Source organism: Uloborus diversus, chromosome 1 (genome assembly GCF_026930045.1).
Source record: "Uloborus diversus isolate 005 chromosome 1, Udiv.v.3.1, whole genome shotgun sequence".
Classification (NCBI taxonomy): domain Eukaryota; kingdom Metazoa; phylum Arthropoda; class Arachnida; order Araneae; family Uloboridae; genus Uloborus; species Uloborus diversus.
In genome coordinates this window covers 48,915,405-48,938,723 of record NC_072731.1, presented here as the reverse complement: position 1 = coordinate 48,938,723, position 23,319 = coordinate 48,915,405, and the positions used below count along the sequence as shown (strand labels likewise).

General features: G+C 33.4%; 1 protein-coding gene across 1 annotated transcript in view; it reads left to right on the top strand.

Annotated features, from left to right (window-relative positions):
• The window catches only part of LOC129229533 (sodium channel protein para-like), a 180,100-nt gene that overhangs the window by 54,608 nt on the left and 102,173 nt on the right, over window positions 1-23,319 (top strand). Inside the window, 5 exon segments of the mRNA XM_054863858.1 lie at window positions 2,081-2,209; window positions 3,754-3,845; window positions 6,664-6,870; window positions 12,517-12,574; window positions 16,410-16,554. Coding sequence (XP_054719833.1) covers window positions 2,081-2,209; window positions 3,754-3,845; window positions 6,664-6,870; window positions 12,517-12,574; window positions 16,410-16,554 — 631 coding nt within the window.

Sequence of the window (23,319 nt, the reverse complement as noted above, 5' to 3'; positions counted from 1 at the left end):
TGTGTTGGAAACAACTACTTTGAATTGAAAACCATTAGAGCAAGTATATGAGTGAAAATATGAGTAATCAGCCTTTATACTTAAAATAATCAACGACTGTTTCAACAAATTGGAAACTAAAACAAAGATTTAAAAAAGAACCGGATTTACCTATAAACTAAACAAGCTAAAGTTGAGGGCACCCGCTTTGTTAAAGGCCCCCAACTCCGGAAAATTTCATGATTTGTTCTTTAAAGAAAAGAAGAAAAGTACTTAAAAAAATAAATTCTATTTTAAAGTGCTTGAAAATCTTGAAAATTTTCAAAAGTGTGGATACAAACCATAAAAATTTATAACAAATGATGAGGGGTAGGGGGAGAAATGCCGAAATGTGTCAAATTTAGCTACTTGCCACATCCTGCATCAAAAATTTAAAAATCATGGTTCTCGCGTTTCTGTAGCATATTACTTGAGATAAATTTTTGTGGCTCGCATTTTTCATCTATAGCTGTTTATTTAATCCCGAATGCAGTAATTTTGGAAATTATTTTGCATTACTTGCGTTTATCTTACTTCTTCTGCACATTGTTAATCTGTTCAGTCCAGAAGGGAAAAAAAACACTACCTCTATTTTTTTTCGTTTTTTGTACTTCTTGTAATTGAAAATAAAAAGTTGTTGTAATGAGAAATCAATAGTTTTTTTTTTTTTTACTTCTAATGCTATTGTTGTTCCTGATACCCCTTAGAGCACCCAAGGTAATGAATAACGAAGGCATTAATCCACTTTTGAGGCTAATATGAGCGGCTTTCGTTTGACATTTTAGGTGGAAGTCCGACGTTTGCTCAGACACGTAAGACAGATAGCACAATTCAGATTTATTACAATACAAGGAAATCAGAAGAACACCCAGGGCAGTAGGCGGGAATCAAACCCATGCCGCTCTGCATGCAAGCAGTTACTGAGCCACACCATTCGGCCACCGAGGCTCCAAACTTAAAATAGTTGCTTCTTACAAAGTTAGAACAATACTGTAAAACAGTACAATCAAGTACTAAATTTCAGAGACTGGAAAGGTAAATTTAAGTGCCTTAAATAATTTTAACTGTTTTCAAGTCCATGATGAAACGGATTAGATGAGTCTTAGAAATTCCTAAGCAAAGTGTGCTTCAACTTTATTTCTTATCAAGTGTATAAATTATGAATTGTCCAAATGGGCCTATTTTCTAAATCCATACACCGTTTCTTTTAAAACATCTTTTTTACTATTGATCATTTTGCATTTAATTCCTTGTTGTATTTGTCGGTGGGTTGGAGGCGTGATCAAAAACTGATTGAATTGAACCGACAGCTAAAGTAAGCGAACCGAACAACAATGCATAATCTTCTATACTTTCTCTCTTTTTCTCTCTGAGAACTGCTGTAATTGATTTGTCAACCCAAAAACAATTTTTACAGTGTATTATCGTAATTTTCAAAAGAGTATTTTGCTATTTGTCTCCAAGATTTTAGTAGTTCCAATTACCCCTTCTAAGGCTTCAAAATGCAGAGTTTTATATCTATTTTACAAAAAATCCTCCGGGGGAGAAACCCCCGGACCCCCTAAAATTAGAGATATTCTATTCCCTACTTAAAAGAGACTCCATTTTCCACCTTAGGTCTTATGTATAATGCATGGGGGGGGGGACTTTAAAGAATGGCCTTTTTTTGCCATTGATAGAAAAGTTGACCAGACTACCAAAGAGACCAAAAACCTGAAATAGCTTAGGGGCACGCTAAGTCTAAATCCAGACAGTTGTAATCAATACAGCTAATAATGCTTAAAAAAAAAAAAAAAAATCTGCCCCCCCAGGAACTCGGTTCTAAATCCGCCTATGAGCTCGCAGCTGCTTGTCAAAGACAGATTGTTTTGAAAAGCCTTAGTTTGGATACTTCATGTTTCAATCTCATCAAGCTCATCTTTTCTGCCTCCAACATGTTAGGTTTATTGTGCTAGACTATTGTCACATGCATTATTTTTTACTTTGTTTACTGCAGTGTAAGCAGAATTTGCATGTTGTTTTGAAGATTAATGAACAAACTGATATGATTTTTATTTTTCAGAACAATATTTACATCAATATACACTGTTGAATCATGCATCAAAGTGGTAGCTAGGGGATTTATACTTGAAAAGTTCACATATCTTCGTGATCCATGGAATTGGTTGGATTTTATAGTCATTGCCTTAGCGTAAGTAGTTTTGAAATTAATCTCAAGCTTGAAATCATTTGCTTTCAACTAAATATTTCTTATTATTGCTTGGGGATTAAGCACCATATACAGGGCCGGATTTAGGGGAGGGCAAGCGGGGCTACTGCCCCGAGGCCTCCACAACAAAGGGGCCCCCCACAGTAAAATTTTTACAAAATATCCTAACTTTCATGGGTCGTAAATATTGGATATATACATACAAAATATTCGGATATATATCAAAGTATCGGATATTTTTGAAAATATGATGATCTTTTCGAACCCTGATTAGGGGCCTCCACTCCTTCGTTACCCCGGGGCCTCCACACTTCCGAATCCAGCCCTGACCATATACCTTCTTCAGATGTTATGTATGCTGCGTTCTGATAATTTTTGACATTGTCAACAATATTGCTATTTGGACATCACTAAATAGATAACATATATCCAGTGGCATACACAGGAGTTTTTAAAGGGGGGGGGGTCCAGGATCGAAGGTCCATCACTCTCATATCGTACTCCAACACGCATCCAAACATATTATTTTGGTTTCATCGTTTGTCAGAAACAAAAAACATTTAAAAAAATTATTGAATAATCTCTTAGCTAATAAAATTAGTTTATTAATGAGGAATAACTCATCAGGAAGCACAAGAATGAATGTATTTATTTTTCACATAACTGAAAATAAAACAGCAAAGAAAAATAATCATTATGGATCAATTTACACTCCCATACATTTGGATTTTGCAGGGGAAGAAAGAGAGAAAATATGTATTTTTTATCTTTCATTTATTAAATCAGTAATTATTGTTACCCTTGCTTGGGATTACTTTGCATAATACATACATTGGATTATAGTCAATCTAAAAATCTCAATGGCTTGGGGAGGGGTCTGGACACCCTTGAGTGATACATGAAAAAGTGCAATGCAAAACTATTAATAATGAAAGCATAAGAATAAAATTTAATCTTTAATCACCCATTAATTGATGAAACTTTTAGTTTAATTACTTGCTTTCTGTTTTAAAACTCTTTTGAATGTATAAGTTATCGAATGTAAGATGTTTGAAAATTCAGAAAAATTAAGTACAGTAAAACTCCTCCTAACGGACATCTTTTAAGGGTGGACAATTTTTAATTCCCCATTTCCAATGCAAATAACATTATTAAACCCCTGTCCTGCGGACACCTCTTTATTGCGGACAGAAAAATTTGTCCTGTTAGTGTCTGCATTAGAGGGATTTTACTGTATTATGTCATGTGTTGGTTGACTATCTCACATGAAAGAACTACTATGAAAATAAAAATATAAACTGTCATGAAGATTCATAAATTCCATTTGTTTCCTAAAATAATGAATTTAACTTAATCTTCATTTTTTACTCAATGAAGCTTTTATTATTTTGTTATCCTCGCTAAGTAAATTTTTGAAAGTTTATGATGTCAGTATCATGTTTTTAATAATTTTTATTATTTAGCATCTAGTTTAATGATTGTTAGTTGATTTCAACAATCTGTTCATTTTGCTTGTTTCATTACAGATATGTTACTATGGGTGTAGATTTAGGAAATTTGAGTGCATTAAGAACATTTCGTGTGCTCAGAGCCTTAAAAACTGTAGCTATAATTCCAGGTAAATTTGCTTTTCAATTTAATATGAAATTAATGTCATGGAAGGAAATTTTAGTTTGTGGAATTAGCATTTAAATTTTTACTTCAGTGCTTGTTATATATGTTTTTTGTGTTATATGACAATTATATCTGCATTTTGTGTTTGGTTTAATACACTTTATATAGTGTAATTTATTATTATTATTTTCAATTGACTGATTTCTTTAAAATATTTTTGGCATTAAAGAAAGAATACTTAACAAAAATAAATTAAATAAAATTAAAAAAAAACACAAAAAGTGGCAACTATTTCTACTTCTGAAAGTAATTTATTTGTAAAACACTGTAATTCAGTGGTTTTTTATTATCTTTCTCTGATTTTATTTCGTTACCGAGCTGTAATCCTCAATATACTGGTTAAAAATGTGTGATCCTGAACATTGGCTACTCCCAGTAACACAACTAGATACAAATAAGTGAAATACATTTGCAAAAAAAATATTGGAATTAGGATTGACCATTTTACAAAATTATCTTTTAGCTGGCAAATACTGGGGAAAAAAATGTTAGAAACTGGCGAAACTAGAAGAATTGTAGGGCTTACGCTGATGACTAAAAAGGCAACTAAAGCTACTATTTTGAAGCAAAGGCAACCATAGCAACTTTTTTTGCCAAAATATGGATAAAAACTGCTATTTTTGCAGTGTACTGTAAAAAGCGATTATTTAAGTAAAAAAAAAGTACTAAAATAAAATTAAAAAAATATATTAAAAAAAAATAAAATTTGCTGAAAATTTTACCCCCTACATTCCAAAAAAAAGAGGGGAAGATTTTGCTGAAAGTACTGCTTTTTTTTTTTCGAAAATAAGTGTTTCAAAAAGTAGGAAAATGAAATGTAACTAAGATATTCGCAAACAAATGTGTAATGATATTTTTTCATATTAATATTACATACTAATTATAGTTCTTGTTTTTACATTCCTATTGTTCTTTTTTGTAGCATGACAAATTGGCATTACTTCTCAGGGTGGAAAACAAATATTATTTCAAACAAAAGAAAAAAAAATCTTGAAGAAAAATTGAATTTTTTGGAAATTTAACAAACTTTAGTCAATAATAAATATACATTTATAAATAAAACTAAACTTGAACTTGGTCATTTTTAAAATTACAAAAACACTTTTTTAGTATTTCTTCACCAAAAAAGTTTCAAAATGCTGTACAAAAGTAAAAATGTATCTAACAAATATAAAATTTGTTTAGTAAGAAGAGAGACTTAAAAAGAGAAAGGAACAATCAAGTGAGGATAAGTCCTAGGTGAAAAATCAAAAATGAATTTGAAAATTGTACTGACTAAGAAAAAGAGAGAACTAGTGAAATTTAATATTTTTAGAGGGATTTCTAGGATTTGTAAAAAAATTATTTAAATCTGATTTTTATTTTATTTTTTGATCAATTTAAACAATGACCTGAATCATTGATACCCTATTTCTTCTCTGTTAAAAAAATGAGCTGAAAGATATCAATATGCTGTTTTGTATTTATGCTTGTTGTTTAGTAGTTGAAACTTTTAAATACAAATACAAATACAAATGCAAAAGTGACGACCAGCAACAGGCTCTGGGCCCAGCTAGACTGGTCCTAGTCAATTTACAATCCCCAGTGAAGATCAATGGCCCTCTTAAAACTGTCTACTCCTTTGCTCATTACCACCACTTCCGGTAAGCTATTCCAAGGTTCCACTACCCTGCTAAAATAATAATTTTTCCTAATATCCATGTTAGCCTGAGATTTAAATAGTTTAAAACAATGACCCCTTGTCCTGTTTTCAGTGCTAAACTTTAGCCCCGTAACATCTTTCGTTTTAATAAATTTAAACAGCTGAATCATGTCCCCTCGGTCTCTTCTTTGCTCAAGACTGTACATTTTTAGCCTTCTAAGCCTGGAATCATAATCTAAGTGGGAAAGTCCACTTATTAGCCTTGTAGCCCGCCTTTGAACCCTTTCCAATACATTAATGTCTTTCTTAAGATAAGGAGACCAAAACTGAACAGCATACTCTAAATGAGGTCTTACCAAACTACCAATAAATTTAATTGTTTTCCCATTCTTCATTCAAATCATTAATTAAAAAAGCATTTTGCTAAAACAGTACACATTTTAACTGTTAGAGTACTGTTTCAGTGATAGTATTGAATATTCAAAGTTAAAAACATTATTAGATTAGATTCAAAATTATTGAAAATAAAAGTTTCATTACCATAAATAACTTAAACCTATTTTTGCCACTATGGCAAAAAGCGACGAAAATGTTTTTTTACCCGTACAATTTTTACCATTTTTTATCATGCTTTTTTTCCACCTTTGTCAATTGCTTGTCAACCCTATTCAAAATTGCGTTTCGTTTATCATCATTTGTGAAAACTAGCAATAAAGTAGTGCAGACATACACATATTTCAATATAATATTTCATTAACATTTAGTTAAATAAGCTTCTTAGACTAAAGTTGATAAAATTGTTCAAAATGCAATGCTGGGTTTTTAAAAGTAATTTAGTAACTTGACTTTGAACCAAAATACAATGCCTTCTTTTCATTTTTAACTGCACTTTTTATTTAGTTTTACATTTTCTATATTTTTTTGTTTTAAATGTATCCTTCTGGTTGAAATTAATGACAAAGATATTTATCCCCCCTCCCTCTAGTGGAATTTTATGTAAATGATGCTGCTTGATATCATACCTCCTGGCCATGAATAACAATTTAAAATTTTTATTCATGATCATTTTTCGTGCACTTGTATTTTACGGTCTGCTAATTTTCTTGTTTTTTCATTATAGGTCTCAAAACTATTGTAGGAGCTGTTATAGAATCTGTCAAAAATCTGAAGGATGTTATAATCCTTACTTTATTCTCTTTATCAGTATTTGCCTTATTGGGTTTGCAGATTTACATGGGTGTATTAACACAAAAATGTGTTATTAACCCAGATCCTAGTCTTAATTTAACGTGGGAAGAATATTATGATAATTATTCTCATACTAAAGGTAACATTGCTTTTCAATGTAGTCAATGTTTAGTAAATACTTTATTTTCTGAAACATGTATATCTAGTGGATATTTTTGGAGTTAGTTCTTGATTATCTGTGGTGCTTATGTTTGTTTACCTTAAAAACATTTGGTAAAAATGATTCTTTAAGAGTGATTTATTTTCAAAAATATATTCATTTCACAAATTATATAAATAAAAATACAAAAGTGACAACCAGCAACAGGCTCTGGGCCCAGCTAGGCTGGTCATAGTCAGTTTGCTATCCCCAGTGAAGATCAATGACCCTCTTAAAACTATCTACTCCCTTGCTTATTACCACCTCTTCTGGTAAGCTGTTCCAAGGTTCCACTACTCTGCTAAAATAATAATTTTTCCTAATATCCATGTTAGCCTGAGATCTTGTCACTAGATTATAAGTCTCTAAAAAATTTACTATCTTAATTTTTATCAATGTTTCAAAAATTTTGCGAACCACCGAAGTGAGACTCACAGGTCTATAATTTCCCGCACTCCCTTTAGACCCTTTCTTGAAGAGCAGTGTAATGTCAGCCAGCTTCTAATCCTCTGGCACTGTCCCTGAGTTATTAGAAGCATTGAAAATATTTACAATTACATCTGCTAATTCCACTGCACATTCAATTAAAATTTTTGGATAAATACTATCTGGTCCCGGAGCTTTAGTCTCTTTATTTTTTTTCAAATGAAGTAAAACGTCATCCCTGGAAAATACAGAATTCTCAAGCTGTACTATAGCTTGTGTCTTGCTGGTATCAACTGTTAAGGTACAGTTGTCATTAAAAACACTCGAAAAAAAGTTATTAAGAACATTAGCAATGTCACTATTGTCCTGAATTAAAATTCCGTGCTCATCAACCAGTGGCCCAATATGACTATTTCGAACTTTCCCCGAGCTAGCATACGCAAAAAAACCTCTTAGGATTCCTGTCTATGTTATCTGACAGTCTTTACTCCAACGCTCTTTTCTAAATCCGTACCAAATACTTAACTTTACGCCTTGCCTTACAATATTGGAGCCTATCTGCACAATTACCAGTTTCTTTAAACCTATGAAAAGCGGGCCTTTAATTTCCCTAGAGAACCACATCGGCTAAATTTTTGTGTTGACATTCTTTCTCCTAAAGAGAGCATGATCCCCAACCGTTTTTGCTAGATTTTGCTTAAACTCTGTCCACTGAAGATTCATATCACTATTGTTCAATCCAGAAGAAAAAACTATTTTCAAACTCTGCCTAAGTGCCACAAAATCAGTATTTCTGAAATTGGGCACAAACCTAAAATTCTCTACTTTGTGCATCTCAAATTTAATCCCAAACCTAATACTATTGTGGTCACTATCTCCAATGTGTTCCCCTATACATAACCCTTGAACAGAACCTTCCATGTCACAGAAAACTAGATCCAAAACCGTGTCCTATCAAGTACCCTGAGTTACAATTTGATCTAAGAAACAGACACCAATTACTTTCAAAACTTCCTCTTCTCTGCTATTATTGTGGTAAAAATTATTCCCATCAATTCCTGGAAAATTAAAATCTCCCGTTATGATGACTGACCCCTTGCTTGAAATGTCACTAATAATACTAAACATCTGTTCGCCTTGACCCTGGCTTAAGTTGGATGGCCTATAAATGTTCCTTAAACGTAATTTTTTGCCCTAATTGCTCATCAACTCCAGCCATATCATATCAATCTTATTATGTTTATCATCAATTACCAATTCATTCCAAGTTAAAGTGTCTCTGACATAAAATAAAACCCCACCACCTTTTTTTTTACCTACTCTATCTTGTCAAAACAAATTACACCCAGCAATCGATAATAAATCAGCATCATTTTCGGTAGCCCTTGTCTCGATAACGCCAATAATATCCAACCTCTCGTCTATTATTATGCTTTTCAATTCTTTCATCTTGTTCCTAATACTACGAGCATTGGTATAAATCACCTTAAGTAAGCCCATCTTTCTTTCATTTAATGCTGTGTGATTATTTGAATCCCAACTGTTAAAATCTTTTCTCGTATTAGCTGCCCCATTTCCGTTTCTACTAAAATCCCAATTTTTAGTACCCTTTCGAATTCTGCTCTTTAAACCATTCCACCCATTCGAACTTAGTTTTTTGATTCTGAAGCCTCTAAAACCAAACCACTTGACCTCTGTAGAACTCAGATGCAGGCCATCCCAAGCAATCCAATCTCGTTTACATTTACTCCACACATCAATAAACCTAATACTACGCTGTACACAAATTTCCTTGAGCAACAGGTTCATACACCTAGCCCATTGGTATAACCAACTCCTATGCCCTCCATATCTGGGAAGCAAACCAACCACTTTGACATTTGTCAAACTGTTGGTTGCTTTGTCCAGCCGGGAATCCCATTCTTTTGTAAACTCATCGTTGTTACTATGGCCTACATCATTAGTTCTCACCAACAAAGTAACTACATCCTCTTTATTAAATACCCCTTTCTTTTCTGCAACCATATTTACATTTCTCACCCGGGCCCTTTGACATACAACATCTAGCCACCTTACGTCTAACTCTGCCTATTGAGTTTCCCACCTCACGCACCATTGAATTTCCCAAAGTTATACCCTTTGTTTCCCAGTCTGTTTCCTCAGCAATAACTTCCCCCTTTACCTCTGGAATAGTTCCACTATCTAACATACAGCTAATGCCCACCTCCTTTTTACTAACTTCCCCCTTTCCCTCTGGAGTCTTTACCTTATTTACAATCCTACAACTTAATGCTAACTCAGTCTCCAAACTAATCATCCTAATTCTGATTTCTGAGAGTTCAACACACTTGGTGCAAATGAAATCCTTCTCAGACTCATCCTTCCCCTTAAACAAGCAGAACATCTGACATAAGCCACAAGAAATCCACTTGTCCCCTTTACCACTCTTGACCTCCTTCAAAATGCATATAGCCTACATTCTTGCTCAAAATGATACGCTTAAAAAGTCAATACAAAAATGCAAAATTGAAGAATTAATGCTAATTATTAGAATTAGAAAGAATTTTGCATAAAAGGTACAAATATTACTAAATCCAAGGACTAGCAGTAAATTAAAATAAACAAGTTACACACTTAACAGAGCAGCACTCAAGCTTTATAACAAAGAAATCAGCACAATTTTGGCTTAGCTTCAAAGAATAGAAAAACACTAAGAAAGGAAGTAAATCAAAAATAAGACTTAAAAGCACAAAAATACTAAATTTTCTAAAATACATTAAAATTAAAATATTACTGATCACTCATCTCAGGAGCTGCAAAAACTCTTCCCAGCAACACTAGCGCCCTCTATCGGCGATTTGATTATCGCGCATTTATCTAGAGTATACTATTTTCAGATAAATGCGTTACATTTGAGAAAGTTTTTAGAAAAAAAGTTTGAGGTTTACAATGAGAAAAGAATTATAAAAATATATTACACATAGATTGAAGTATTTTTTTAAAAAATCATGAAACATATTGAAAACCCCCAGTTCAGGGAGAAATACGTAGTTGAAATAACAAGGCCCAGAGATAGTTAGGCATGATTGACAAAAAGTTTTACATCAATGTTTCCTCCAGGCTTTTTTGAGACGGCACTGCTCGCAATCCTCATACTGTCCTGTATAGATACTCGTGTGTATAAAGAAATGCGTTTTATTAAATTCTGAAAATTAAAATCTTTTGCCATTGTAAAACTTTAAGCTACATACACTAAAGCAATAAAGGAACATTGAGAGGTTGGCATCAACCATTGATAAAAGATAAAATGGAGAGATTGGAGACTTTCATTTGTGAAGAAAGTCATGTGATAGATTTTAAAGAAAAGCATTTTAAGAAATCAGGTTTTCTTCGCTAGTTTCACTCAAAACGTGTCAACCATTGACGTCGTTGTTGAGTCTGGTGACTTAAGCTCTTTGCCCAAGCTTTTACTTAGCCAATGATCGGACTAATTAACTACTAATTAACTAATTCCTGCTCTAAGGTGTCAACAACTCGCCAAGTGGAGTGTTAATGTTCTCTGATTACTAGAGCTATATTAACAGATGCCTTAGAAATAATAACGTGATAGGAAAAAGGACGTAAAAATTAACATTGTTTTGCTACAATGAATGACTAAATAGCTCTTTTAGAATACTTTATTGCAATGAACAAGAGAAGTGCCCAACTTAGTGCATATGAAATTTTAACCCTTTTATGATTCACTGTTTTTGGGTTATACGAGGTACTTAATATTACATGCATATACATATAAATGCTAAGACAAAAGTCATCAAAATGGATTCAGGGACAGTCAAAATGTTTTTTTTTTTTTTTTTTTTTGGTCACCTGCAAGTTTATACACAAAAATATGTTCATACATTGTGAAAAATCTTATTTAAATTTGTTAAGGTGTAGTTAAGAAGGAGATTTGCATTGAAATTTGAGTGAAAACGTTTTGTAAAGACTGCATCTTTTTCACAGCAAAAAAAAAGTTGCTGGTCCTTATACAGTCCAAATAGTGTCAAGTTTTTAACCATTAATAATTTTTCGGATAATTTGAGTTCTCAGTAATCCAACGTGGAATGAGCCCCAATTATCTTTGATTTTTGAGTGTGTATGTAATTGTTATTACAGTAGACTATCAAGAATCCAAGTGTAAAAAATAAAAAACACTTCATGAGTTTTTACAGACTTTGTTTCTTCAGCTGTGAGGATTGTTTTTAATATTTCATCCTAGTTAATGCAAATTTTGTGTTGTTTGTCTTTTTTAGGCAGTACACTTTCATGCTACAAGTTCTACTTATGTAGCCGAAAATTAAATTCCTTTATTCTTAATGAACTTCTTTATCTTGATTAAGTTTATTAAGAATAAATGAAGGAAAATTCATTATTCTTATTCTTAATTTCTTAATTCATTATTCTTAAATGTTCAAGGAACATTTTAAATATTTTCCCTGCCAATCGACGAAATTTGAATAATCATGAATAATCAGCAAAGTGGCCAATGATTACTGATTATTGCTGACTGATCAGTGCATCCCTACTACAAAATTATTTTGTAAAATGAAAAATGGAGTGCAAATATAATATAGCTACATGATATTATCCATTTTATATGGATACTTAAAAAAATATAATAAAATTGCCAGTCACAAGTTTTACTGCAGCAGATAATTTTTCTGAATGTTTCGCTCTAAAAAATTAGGAAGTTTTAGTATTGATTTTTTTTTTTTTTTGAAAGTTTAGATGTTTTGAAAGAAATAAAATGGCTAATAGATTGTACAGTATAACTTGGATTTAACGATACCCGGTTTAACGAATTCCTCAACTAAATGATATGTTTCACTGGTTCAAATTTGACTGTATTAATGTCTATGCTCCTCGATTGAACATTATCCTTGATTTAAGGATAACTTTTTCCAGTCCCCTGACAATCGTTAAATGGAGGTTATACTGTAGTTAAAGTTAAAATAAATATAAGAAAATTTTAAACGCACTTTCCTAAGTTTTGAGGCGTATTAAGACAGATTAAGAAAGAAAGTGTATCCAAGCATAAATCAGTTTGGTCTATTGCTTGATTATTGTCTACTTTTCAAAATAATAAAAATCCCACGAATTCATTTCATTTTTTCATTTCAGAAAACTGGTCTTTAGAAGACGGTAATTATATTTTATGCGGAAATTCATCAGGAGCAAGGTAATTATTTTTTTAACATTAATAGAAGATGTTTTGATTATTCATGATTATAGTGCATTTTCCCCCCATCATTAAGTAGAAACATTTTGTTGCTATTTCATAAGAGTAATGTTTCAAAATATGTTACATATGTCAGTATGCATGCTCTGGTGTTACCTTCTATTTTCAAATTGATTATACAGTCAAACCCCATTAACACAAACTCGCTTAATGCGAAATTTCGCTTAGAGCGAAATAAATGCCATTCCCTATCAGATAAAGCTATAAATTAGTGTGCAATCAATCGCTTAGCAGGAAGAAGAGGATTTAGAAGAAATCCCGCATAAGACAAAGAAAATTTTAAGGTCTTGAAGAAAGAAGGGAAAAAAATCCCCATACTTTTACATGAAATTACTTTCAAAAGTTGAAATATCTGCACTTTAATGCAAGTAACATTGATGGCAGAATTCCTCTCCTTGTGTAGGAAAATAGGGAAAACCATGTTGCTTTAAGAAAGTACGAACTTTAGCTGTAGACTATGCTTACACTACAGTAAAAAAGCTTAGGTGAACAGTGAAATCTTCACCAAGTGGCTGACAAACCTCAACTTAAAATTTCATCGTGAAAAAGAAATTGTCTAATTCTGGACACTAGTTCTGCTCATAGAGAGGTTTAAGATCTAAAAGTGATAAAGTGTTTTTTACCCGTCAACACTGAAACGAAAATGCAATCTTGTGATCAAGGAAAAATCAGATGTTGGAAAATGCACGTTTTGGAGAAATGATCTGAGTAGCCATTGCCTGTTTCAAATTACTTGTGTTTCTTACTTAAACTATAAATTTTTTTTTTTTTTTAAGTCCACATTTTTGTAAAAAGGTATTTTGGTTCTCATATTTTCTGAGACTCAAAAAAAACTTGTATGCTTACACAAAATCCAGTAAATGTCAGAATCGGTTAATGCAAAATTCGGTTAACGCAAAATATTTTGGCGTCTCCGTCGAGTTCGTGTTAATGAGGTTTGATTGTGCTTAAAAGGTTCGTTGCTGAATATTTCTTATACAGTGAAGCAAGCACCATTTGTTGAAGAGACTGTATGAAAAAAGCGTATGAATGAAAAAACGTATAATAAGTATAGGTTAATGTCTATTAGACTGTGCAGGGACCAATTTAAAAAAACGTTAAGTTGATAAAAACGTATAAAAGAGAAACATAAACGGTGCTTCTTTGTATTATTGTTACGCTTTAAAACGTGTGATATTTTGTTCCTTCCCACTTCGCCCTTCAACTACAGAGGCTTCGCTCTATTTTGGCTTTCTTTTTCTCCCCTTCAAATTTGTTCATTAGTTTTGAAAATGGTTAACTCTTCCCTTTAAAAAAGTAACAAACTATTGATTTTAAGTAAGACAAGTTCTTCTTACGGGCTATAGTACAGTCAGTTTGGGAGGGGAGGCAGATATATTATTATATGTCTGCAAAAGTGTCAAGTATTGCTATCTGCTTTCTACCGTTAAACACTCTCAGGAGAGTATCACTGTATCATTCAAAAAAGGATAAAATGTGTTTGTTAAGAGCATTCAATTTCTTGCTTTTCAAATGGTAAGCATTATCCAGGATTCCCATGGGCCCTCAAGGCCATCAGAGAAACAGTAAGACATCTAATCCTACAAATAACAGTAATGTATCCTATTGTTGCTCAGAGGCAACGATATGCAAGCAAATAGTGCAAACAGATTAACTAAAACATATTAAGCTGGGTTACACCAAAAACGCGTAGGGGAGGGAAGTTTTTTGAACAAGATTGGTGTGATCACTCGATTACTCGTTTAAGTCGTATAAATCTAAAAATCAATAAGCATAGTGTATATTTAAAGAAGTAAGTAGTGTAGATCTAAATATCAGGTTTCAAAGACCATAAAAGGTTTGATGCCAGTGGAAGTGAAGGGGAAGAAAAAAAAGATTTGTCTAAAAACACGTTTTGCACTAACTTAAAATGTTTGCATTTATCTACGTTCAGTCAATCATTTCTAAAATTTTTTTTGTAATGTGTGAAACCCGATGAGTAATGCGCTTCGCGGATAATCAGGAGTTTAGCGTATAGTTTACTAATTTTCAAGAAGAACTTTTCACAATATTCAAAACTTAAAATAACATCCTATAAAATGTTTGAAAAAAATATGATCTTAAATGTATTTTAATGCATATATTTAACATGTTTTAGAGTGGGACTATGAACAACTCCGCAGTTACAACAAATGATGTGGGAAAATTTTGCTTTCAAATGTTATAGCTCATGTTTTATTAAAGCAAGAGAGTTATATAATTGCTCATTTTAAAGAGAATTAAATTCACTTTAGTTTGTAACTTAAATAATTTTCGAGAAACTGTTTTCCTCAAAATTATAAAATACAAAAATTCAAGCATTTTTGTGATGGTGTCCACTGTTTTTTTAAAAAATACTGTTTAATTTTTAATGCAATTTTATAAAAATGTCCAAAAATTTTCAGTGGGACTGTGAAGGATTCAGCAGTTACTAAAAAGTTTAAGCGAAAATTACAGTAATGTGTCCTACATTATTTGCTGTAACTGATGATCTTTTCATGGTCTCTGAAATTCTTTGTATTCATTAAGTACAGTAAAAATCATGTGTTTTTTCCAAACATTTTAAAAGACAGTGTCTTTAAAATTTTTGAACTTAACATTTTATGAAAAAAAATTCTCAACAATTATTCAAGTTACATAAACTTATTAAATTAATATGCATGTAATTGTCTTTAAAATGAGCTATTATGGAACTCTATAGCTCTCATAGAACTTCAGTTATAACATTTTAAAGTGCAGCTGTCAAGTGCTCTTTAACGCATTTCAAAATTACTTATCAATTATGAATGATAGATTTAAAAAAATACTTATGAATAAATTTAAGACATCAAAGAGAATTGGTATGCAACATTGGCATGAAGTGGCCCTAATAAATAGTTTAAAAATGTGCAGTAAAAAGGCCATATAAAGGCCCTAATTTTTAATAAGCTGGAAGAGTCGGAACCCTGATTATCTTCAATAGGGAAATAATGCAGAGCCCAGGGGAAAATATTGTAACTCATTTGCACTTATTTCATTATCAAACACATTACACTGTTTTACAGATTAGTGATAGTGTATAAGAGCTCTGTGTGTGTAATTCAAAGCACAATGTATAAGTGTGTTATTTATAATAACGTCTAATATGGTCCTTTTCACACATTTCGTGCAATATATTGCATATTATTATTGTAATAGTTGTTCAAGAATGTTATTTAATGTCTGTAGGGCTCTAATTATTTTTAAAAAACTCATTTAAAAAATCCTGAATAAGTTTTATATGCTCTAACTAGGAAAATGTTCGCTTTATAAATAAAGAGGCATATTTCACAGAAATTCCACTTATCGCAGTAGAGGCTGGAGCATATTAACCACAATAAATTAGAGTTGACTGTATTTGTTTTTAGTTTAAAGAAGTTTGTAGTTTTACTCCCCAGTCCAAAAGCAATTTCTGAAAGTGGCAAAAAAAAAAAAAAGTTTCATTAAGCAGTTTTGGGAGAATGAAGAGTTTCCTATTCATGTGAATTCAAGTCATTTGTTTTTTCCACTTTAAATTATTAATAAATTTTGTATGTATGATGTTCAAATGTACCTCATGTAGAGTCACATGTGGACGAGTTTTGCATATTTCTATTTGTATATTTTTTAATGTACACATCTACTAAGATTTGAGCATGTATTTGAAGGAAGTTAGTAAAAATAAATGAGAAAATAAAATGAAAAAGGTTAGTTTTTTGTATAAAAAAGAAGTCCATGTGTACCAAAAATTCTTTTTCAGGCAATGTCCAGAAAATTCAACGTGTGTACAAGGAGTTGGTCCTAATCCCAATTACGGTTACACTTCATTTGATAGTTTTCCATGGGCTCTTTTATGTGCTTTTCGTTTAATGACTCAAGATTTTTGGGAAAGTTTGTATCAAATGGTGAGTTTAAACATTTAAAATTGGAAGTTTTATGCTTATTTTTTTAATTGGCTTTAAAAAATAATGTGTTTAATAATGTCTTCTAAAAGAAATGATAGTGAGTTTTGAAAATAATCTGCGGTATAAAAAAATTTTCTGAGCTTGGCAATGGCAAGTAAGGGGCCATTCATTCATTGCGTAAAGATGATGGCCATTTTTTGAAACCCCTCCCCCTTCCCCAGGTAAGAATACGTAAGATTTTTCAAACTCCTTCCCCTACTCTTATGTAAGATCAATTTTGTTTTTCAAAATAATAAAATAACGAATCCTACATCACCGGAATCATTATTAAATTCGCTATTATTAATTAAACCTTTTTGTGTAAAGAAATATTTACTAAAAAGTTAGAATATGGACTGAATGTTTTTTCGACACTTTTTTGTATATGATGCCATGCTAATTAAAAATAAACCATGCCATACATACTGCGATTCTTTTATTATATTTTACACTGTTCATTCTTTGAAACAAATAAAAACCAGCTCATTCTTATACGTTTTTTACCTTCCAGACGCAAATGAAATATGATCACTGCCCAACTACTTGACTGCACGATTTCCAATATAAGTATCAACTTGGGAAATATCGTGTGTAAGAATGGGTTTGACCCTCCCCCCCCCCCTTGGGATCCTTACACAATTAATAAATAGCCCCCTTCATTGCCAATGTTGAACTGGCTTGGCAGAAGGTTGCCATTCCTCTGACTACTAATTTGAAGGAAAAAAAGAGGGTCAGGGAATGAGACATGACCCCTCTGGAGATTCTAAAGTCTTTTGTATCTGAAGATTTGAAGAGTTCAAGATGTTCAATATTTTTTCTCTTCTCTTTTGCTAATGATGTACTGTACTCATTTGCTACTGTTGAAAAACCGCAACTGATTGGGGCCCCCTCCATTTTTCTCTTTGAGTGAACAAGTGTCACCGCCGCCATTCGACCTCTGAGCTAAGCAATGGGGGAAATTTGTATCTTCACTCTTAGGGGCAGCTTTAAGCGTTGTGTTGATTACGGAGGCCCCAAACTGATGCATCTACTAATCAGAACAAATTCCCGTATTTTCCCCTTTTACTGATCATATCCTTTTCAGTTTAAGGATAAAAGTATATATTGAGGGGGGGGGGACATTATTATTTATTTTGACATTTGCTGATTTACAAATACAAAATACAAATACAAAAGTGACGACCAGCAACAGGCTCTGGGCCCAGCTAGACTGGTCCTAGTCAATTTACAATCCCCAGTGAAGATCAATGGCCCTCTTAAAACTGTCTACTCCTTTGCTCATTACCACCTCTTCCGGTAAGCTGTTCCAAGGTTCCACTACCCTGCTAAAATAATAATTTTTCCTAATATCCATGTTAGCCTGAGATTTAAATAGCTTAAAACAATGACCCCTTGTCCTGTTTTCAGTTCTAAAGTTAAGCCCCGTAACATCTTTCATTTTAATAAATTTAAACAGCTGAATCATGTCCCCTCGATCTCTTCTTTGCTCAAGACTGTACATTTTTAGCCTTCTAAGCCTGGAATCATAATCTAAGTGGGAAAGTCCACTTATTAGCCTTGTAGCCCGCCTTTGAACCCTTTCCAATACATTAATGTCTTTCTTAAGATAAGGAGACCAAAACTGAACAGCATACTCCAAATGGGGTCTTACCAAACTTCTATATAAGGGCAGAAGAACTTCTTTAGATTTATTTGAAATAGATCTATTGATAAACCCAAGCATCTTATTGGCTTTGTTGCTAGCAATGCTGCACTGTTGGCTAAACTTTAAATCCTGACTTATTAGGACCCCCAGATCAGTAACTTTGTCTGCCTGACTAATGACTGAACCTTGCAAATAATAACTTGTACACTTATTTCCATGCCCTAAATGTAGCACTTGGCATTTCCCAACATTAACAGGCATACCCCATTTATCAGCCCACTCCGTAATATTATCTAGATCCTCTTGCAGCTGATTTGCTTGTTCTTCATTTTCTACAGTCCCCATAACTTTGACATCATCAGCAAAACAATTCATGTTCCCAGAAATATTTTTGTGAATATCGTTCATAAAGACAATGAACAAAACAGGCCCTAACACTGATCCTTGAGGAACCCCGCTTAAGACCTCACTCCAATTAGAATAATTTCCCCTTACAACTACTCTTTGTTTCCTTCCGGTCAGCCAATTTTTTACCCAAATGAAAGTTTTCCCTCCTATTCCTATATCAGCTAATTTGCTAAGTAGAGCAACATGCGGTACCTTATCGAAAGCTTTTTGAAAATCAATGTAAACAACATCTACAGGCTTCTTATTGTCCAAAGCCATTGTAACTTTGTCATAGAAATGTAATAAATTAGTTGCACAAGATTTACCTTTCCTGAAACCGTACTGAAAACTAGTCAATAGATTATTAGTCTCTAGAAAATTTACTATCTTAATTTTCATCAATGTTTCAAAAATTTTGCAAACCACCGAAGTTAGACTCACAGGTCTATAATTTTCTGCACTCCCTTTAGACCCTTTCTTGAAGAGCGGTGTAATGTTAGCCAGCTTCCAGTCCTCTGGCACTGTCCCCGAATTATAAGAAGCATTGAAAATGTTTGCGATTACATCTGCTAATTCCTCTGCACATTCAACTAAAATTTTCGGATAAATATTATCTGGCCCCGGAGCCTTAGTCTCTTTAATTTTTTTCAAATGAAATAAAACGTCATCCCTGGAAAATACAAAGTCCTCAAGCTGTACTATAGCTTGTGTCTTGTTGGTGTCAACTGTTGAGATACAGTTATCGTTAAAAACACTCGAAAAAAAGTTATTAAGAACATTAGCAATATCACTATCGTCCTGAATTAAAATTCCGTGCTCATCAACCAGTGGCCCAATATGACTATTTCGAACTTTCCCCGAATTAGCGTATGCAAAAAACCTCTTGGGATTCCTGTTTATGTTATCTGCCAGTCTTTGCTCCAACTCTCTTTTCTGAATCCGTACCAAATACTTAAATTTACGCCTTGCCTTACAATATTGGAGCCTATCTGCACTGTGATCTGTTTCTCTAAACCTATAAAAAGCAGCTTGCTTGTAATTTAGAGCGTCTTTAGTTTTCCTGGAGAACCACATTGGCCAAATTTTAGTGTTGACACCCTTTCTCCTAAAAGGAACATGATCCCTAACCGTATTCGCTAGATTTTCCTTAAACTTTGCCCACTGAAGATTCACATCGCTATTCTCCAATCCAGAAGAAAAAACTGCTTTCAAACTCTGCCGGAGTGCCACAAAGTCAGTATTTCTGAAATTGGGCACAAACCTAAAATTCTCTACTTTGTGCATATCAAATTTAATCCCAAACCTAATACTGTTGTGGTCACTATCTCCAATGTGTTCCCCTACACATAACCCCTGAACAGAGCCTTCCATGTCGCAGAAAACTAGATCTAAAATCGCGTTCTGTCGATTACCCTGAGTTACAATTTGATCTAAGAAACAGTCACCAATTACTTTCAAAAAATCCTCTTCTCTGCTATTACTATGGTAAAAATTATTCCAATCAATTCCTGGAAAATTAAAATCTCCCATTATGATGACTGACCCCTTGCTAGAAATGTCACTAATAATACTGAACATCTGTTCGTCTTGACCCTGGCTTAAGTTGGGTGGCCTATAAATATTCCCCAAACGTAGTTTTTTGCCCCTATTACTAATCAACTCCAGCCAAATCATATCAATCTCATTACGTTTATCATTAATTACCAATTCGTTGCAAATTAAAGTGTCTCTGACATAAAATGAAACCCCACCACCTCTTTTACCTACTCTATCTTGTCTAAACAAATTATACCCAGCAATAGATAATAAATCATCATCACTTTCGGTAGCCCATGTCTCGGTAACTCCAATAATATCCAACCTCTCGTCTATAATTATGCTTTTCAATTCTTCCATCTTGTTCCTAATACTACGAGCATTTGTATAAAAAACCTTAAGTAAGCCCATCTTACTTTTATTTAATGCTGCACGATTGTTTGAATCCCAAGTGTTAAAATCTTTTCTCTTATTAGCCACCCTATTTCCGTTTCTACTAAAATCCCGATAGTTAGTACCCTTTCGAATTCTGCTCCTTAAACCATGCCCCCCATTCCAACTTAGTTTTTTGATTCTGAAGCCTCTAAAACCAAACCACTAACCATTTTGACCCCTGTAGAGCTCAGATGTAGGCCATCCCTAGCAATCCAATCTCGTTTACATCTACTCCACACATCAATAAACCTGATACTACGCTTAACGCAAATTTCCTTGAGTACCAGGTTCATACACCTAGCCCGTTGGTTTAACCAACTCCTATGCACTGCATACCTGGGAAGCAAACCAACCACTTGGACATTTGCCGAACAGTTGGTTGCTTTGTCCAACAGGGAATCCCATTCCTTTGTAAACTCATCATTGTTACTATGGCCTACATCGTTAGTTCCCACCCACAAAGTAACTACATCCTCTTTATTAAATACCCCCTTCTTTTCAGCAACCCTATTTACATCTCTCACCCGAGCCCCTGGCAAACAACATCTAGCCACCTTACGTCTAACTCTGCCTATTGAGTTTCCCACCTCACGCACCATTGAATCTCCCAAAATTATACCCTTTGTTTCCCAGTCAGTCGCCTCAGCAATAACTTTCCCCTTTACCTCTGGAATTTTCCCACTATCTAACACACAGCTAATTCCCACATCCTTTTTACTAACTTCCTCCTTTAATTCTGGAATATTCCCACTATCTAACACACAGCTAATGCCAACCTCCTTTTTGCTAACTTCCCCCTTTCCCTCTGGAGTGTTTACCCCGCCTACACGCCTACAGCCTAATGCTAACTCACCCTCCAAAGTAAGCATCCTAACTCTGATTGCTGAGAGTTCAACACAATTTGTGCAAATGAAATCCTTCTCAGACTCATCCTTCCCCTTAAACAAGCAGAACATCTGACATAGGTCACAAGAAATCCACTTGTCCCCTTTACCACTTTTAACCTCCTTCATTATGCATATAACTCCCATTCTAGCTCAAAATGGTACACTTAAAAAGTCAATACAAAAATACCAAATTGGAGAAATATTGCTAATTATTAGAATTAGAAAGCATTGGAAGTAAAAGATACAAATATTACTAAATTCTAAGACAAGCAGTAAATTAAAATAAACAAGTTACACCCTAAACAGAGCAGTCAGGCTTAACAAGAAATCAGCACAATTTAGGCTTAGCTACACAGAATAGAAAAACACTTTAAGAAAGCAAGTAAATCAAAAATAAGACTTAAAAGCACAAGAATACTTAATTATATAATAAAATACAATAAAAATACTGAAACTAAAGTAGTAAAATAAACAATTACAGTAAAAAAATCACTTATCTCAGGAGCAGCAAAAACACTCCCCAGCAACTGTAGCGCCTTCTAGCGGCGAATTACAACGTTAAAAAGCACAACTGTGCAGGAACACTGCAGACACGTGTTTCTACGTTACAAGGAACGCCTTTATCAATGCAAAAATTTGAGCTTATGGATAAATCAGATATATCTGATAAATCAGAGCAAAACCCTTTGGAACGGACGGAGTCGAATCTTTTGTCGGATCGTGTATATCTCATTCATAAGATTCATATTCAAACATGAGCCCAAATTTTTGCATTGATAAATTGCATTAATAATTTTTTGTCTGCACTGTTCCTGCACATTTGTGCTTTTTAACGCTGTATTAGTTTGCCTTTATTTTTAATCACAAAGGTATTATTTCCTTTATATTATGAAATTGGCTAAATAGCATTAAAACACAGGGGTGCCCACCTAGGGAGGGTCATGGCTCAGACAGTGCCATTAAAATTTTTAGGGGGTTGTTTTGAGGGGTATTTTTCTCTTTCTTAAGGAGTTTTTTGTTTGGGGGGTGTAGGGGGTCATGGTGATATTTTCGGGGTGGGGGTGCACTCTTAATCTCAAGGGAGGGGGGTGTTGTATAACAGGAGCTCAGATTATAAGCAAATGCGTATGCACTTGAATAATTGCAAGTTGCCTACCTCTACTATATCAGTGATTCAATTGATTCATGTGCTTAAGGAAACAAGACTTTACTCAAGGGTGTGTTTTATATTTTTCTCGTGAAATTTTATAAAAATTAATGTGGAACTTAGAATTGGATAAGAGGAATGTCCATCCATCTCAATTTTTCAGGCTGGCCGAATTGATTTGAGAAGGTAATTCAATAAATGATGAATTTTTTTTTTTAAAGATCCTCTTACAATTGCTTTACAACAACAGACGGGGTATTTAGCACGTTTGGAAACAAATAACAGAGGTGTTTAGCGTTTATCAAAAGTCTCTCTAGAACGTTGTGACTGCAAAAATCCACTGTAGAGTTACTTTATGAGTATGAAACAATGAAAAAGTATGCTTTGGTTTTTCCAGTAAGTAAAATAAAATATTTAGATTTCATATGTTTAGGTCTGATGCAAATTAGTATGATGTAGATGTTGAAGTTTGCTGATCGTTTATTTAGTACTTTTGATATATAGTTATCTTACCAACCCACTAGTACTCTCATTTTAAAATTAAGAGAGGGGGGAATATTTAAAAGGTCAAAATGTTGTCCTAAAATTAATAAGTAAAGGGAGAAGGGATGGGGGCGAGGGGGTTCACGAGCGGTTTCTTTATAATATCTGATACCAGGGTCCGCCGACTGATGACAGACCCTGGTGTT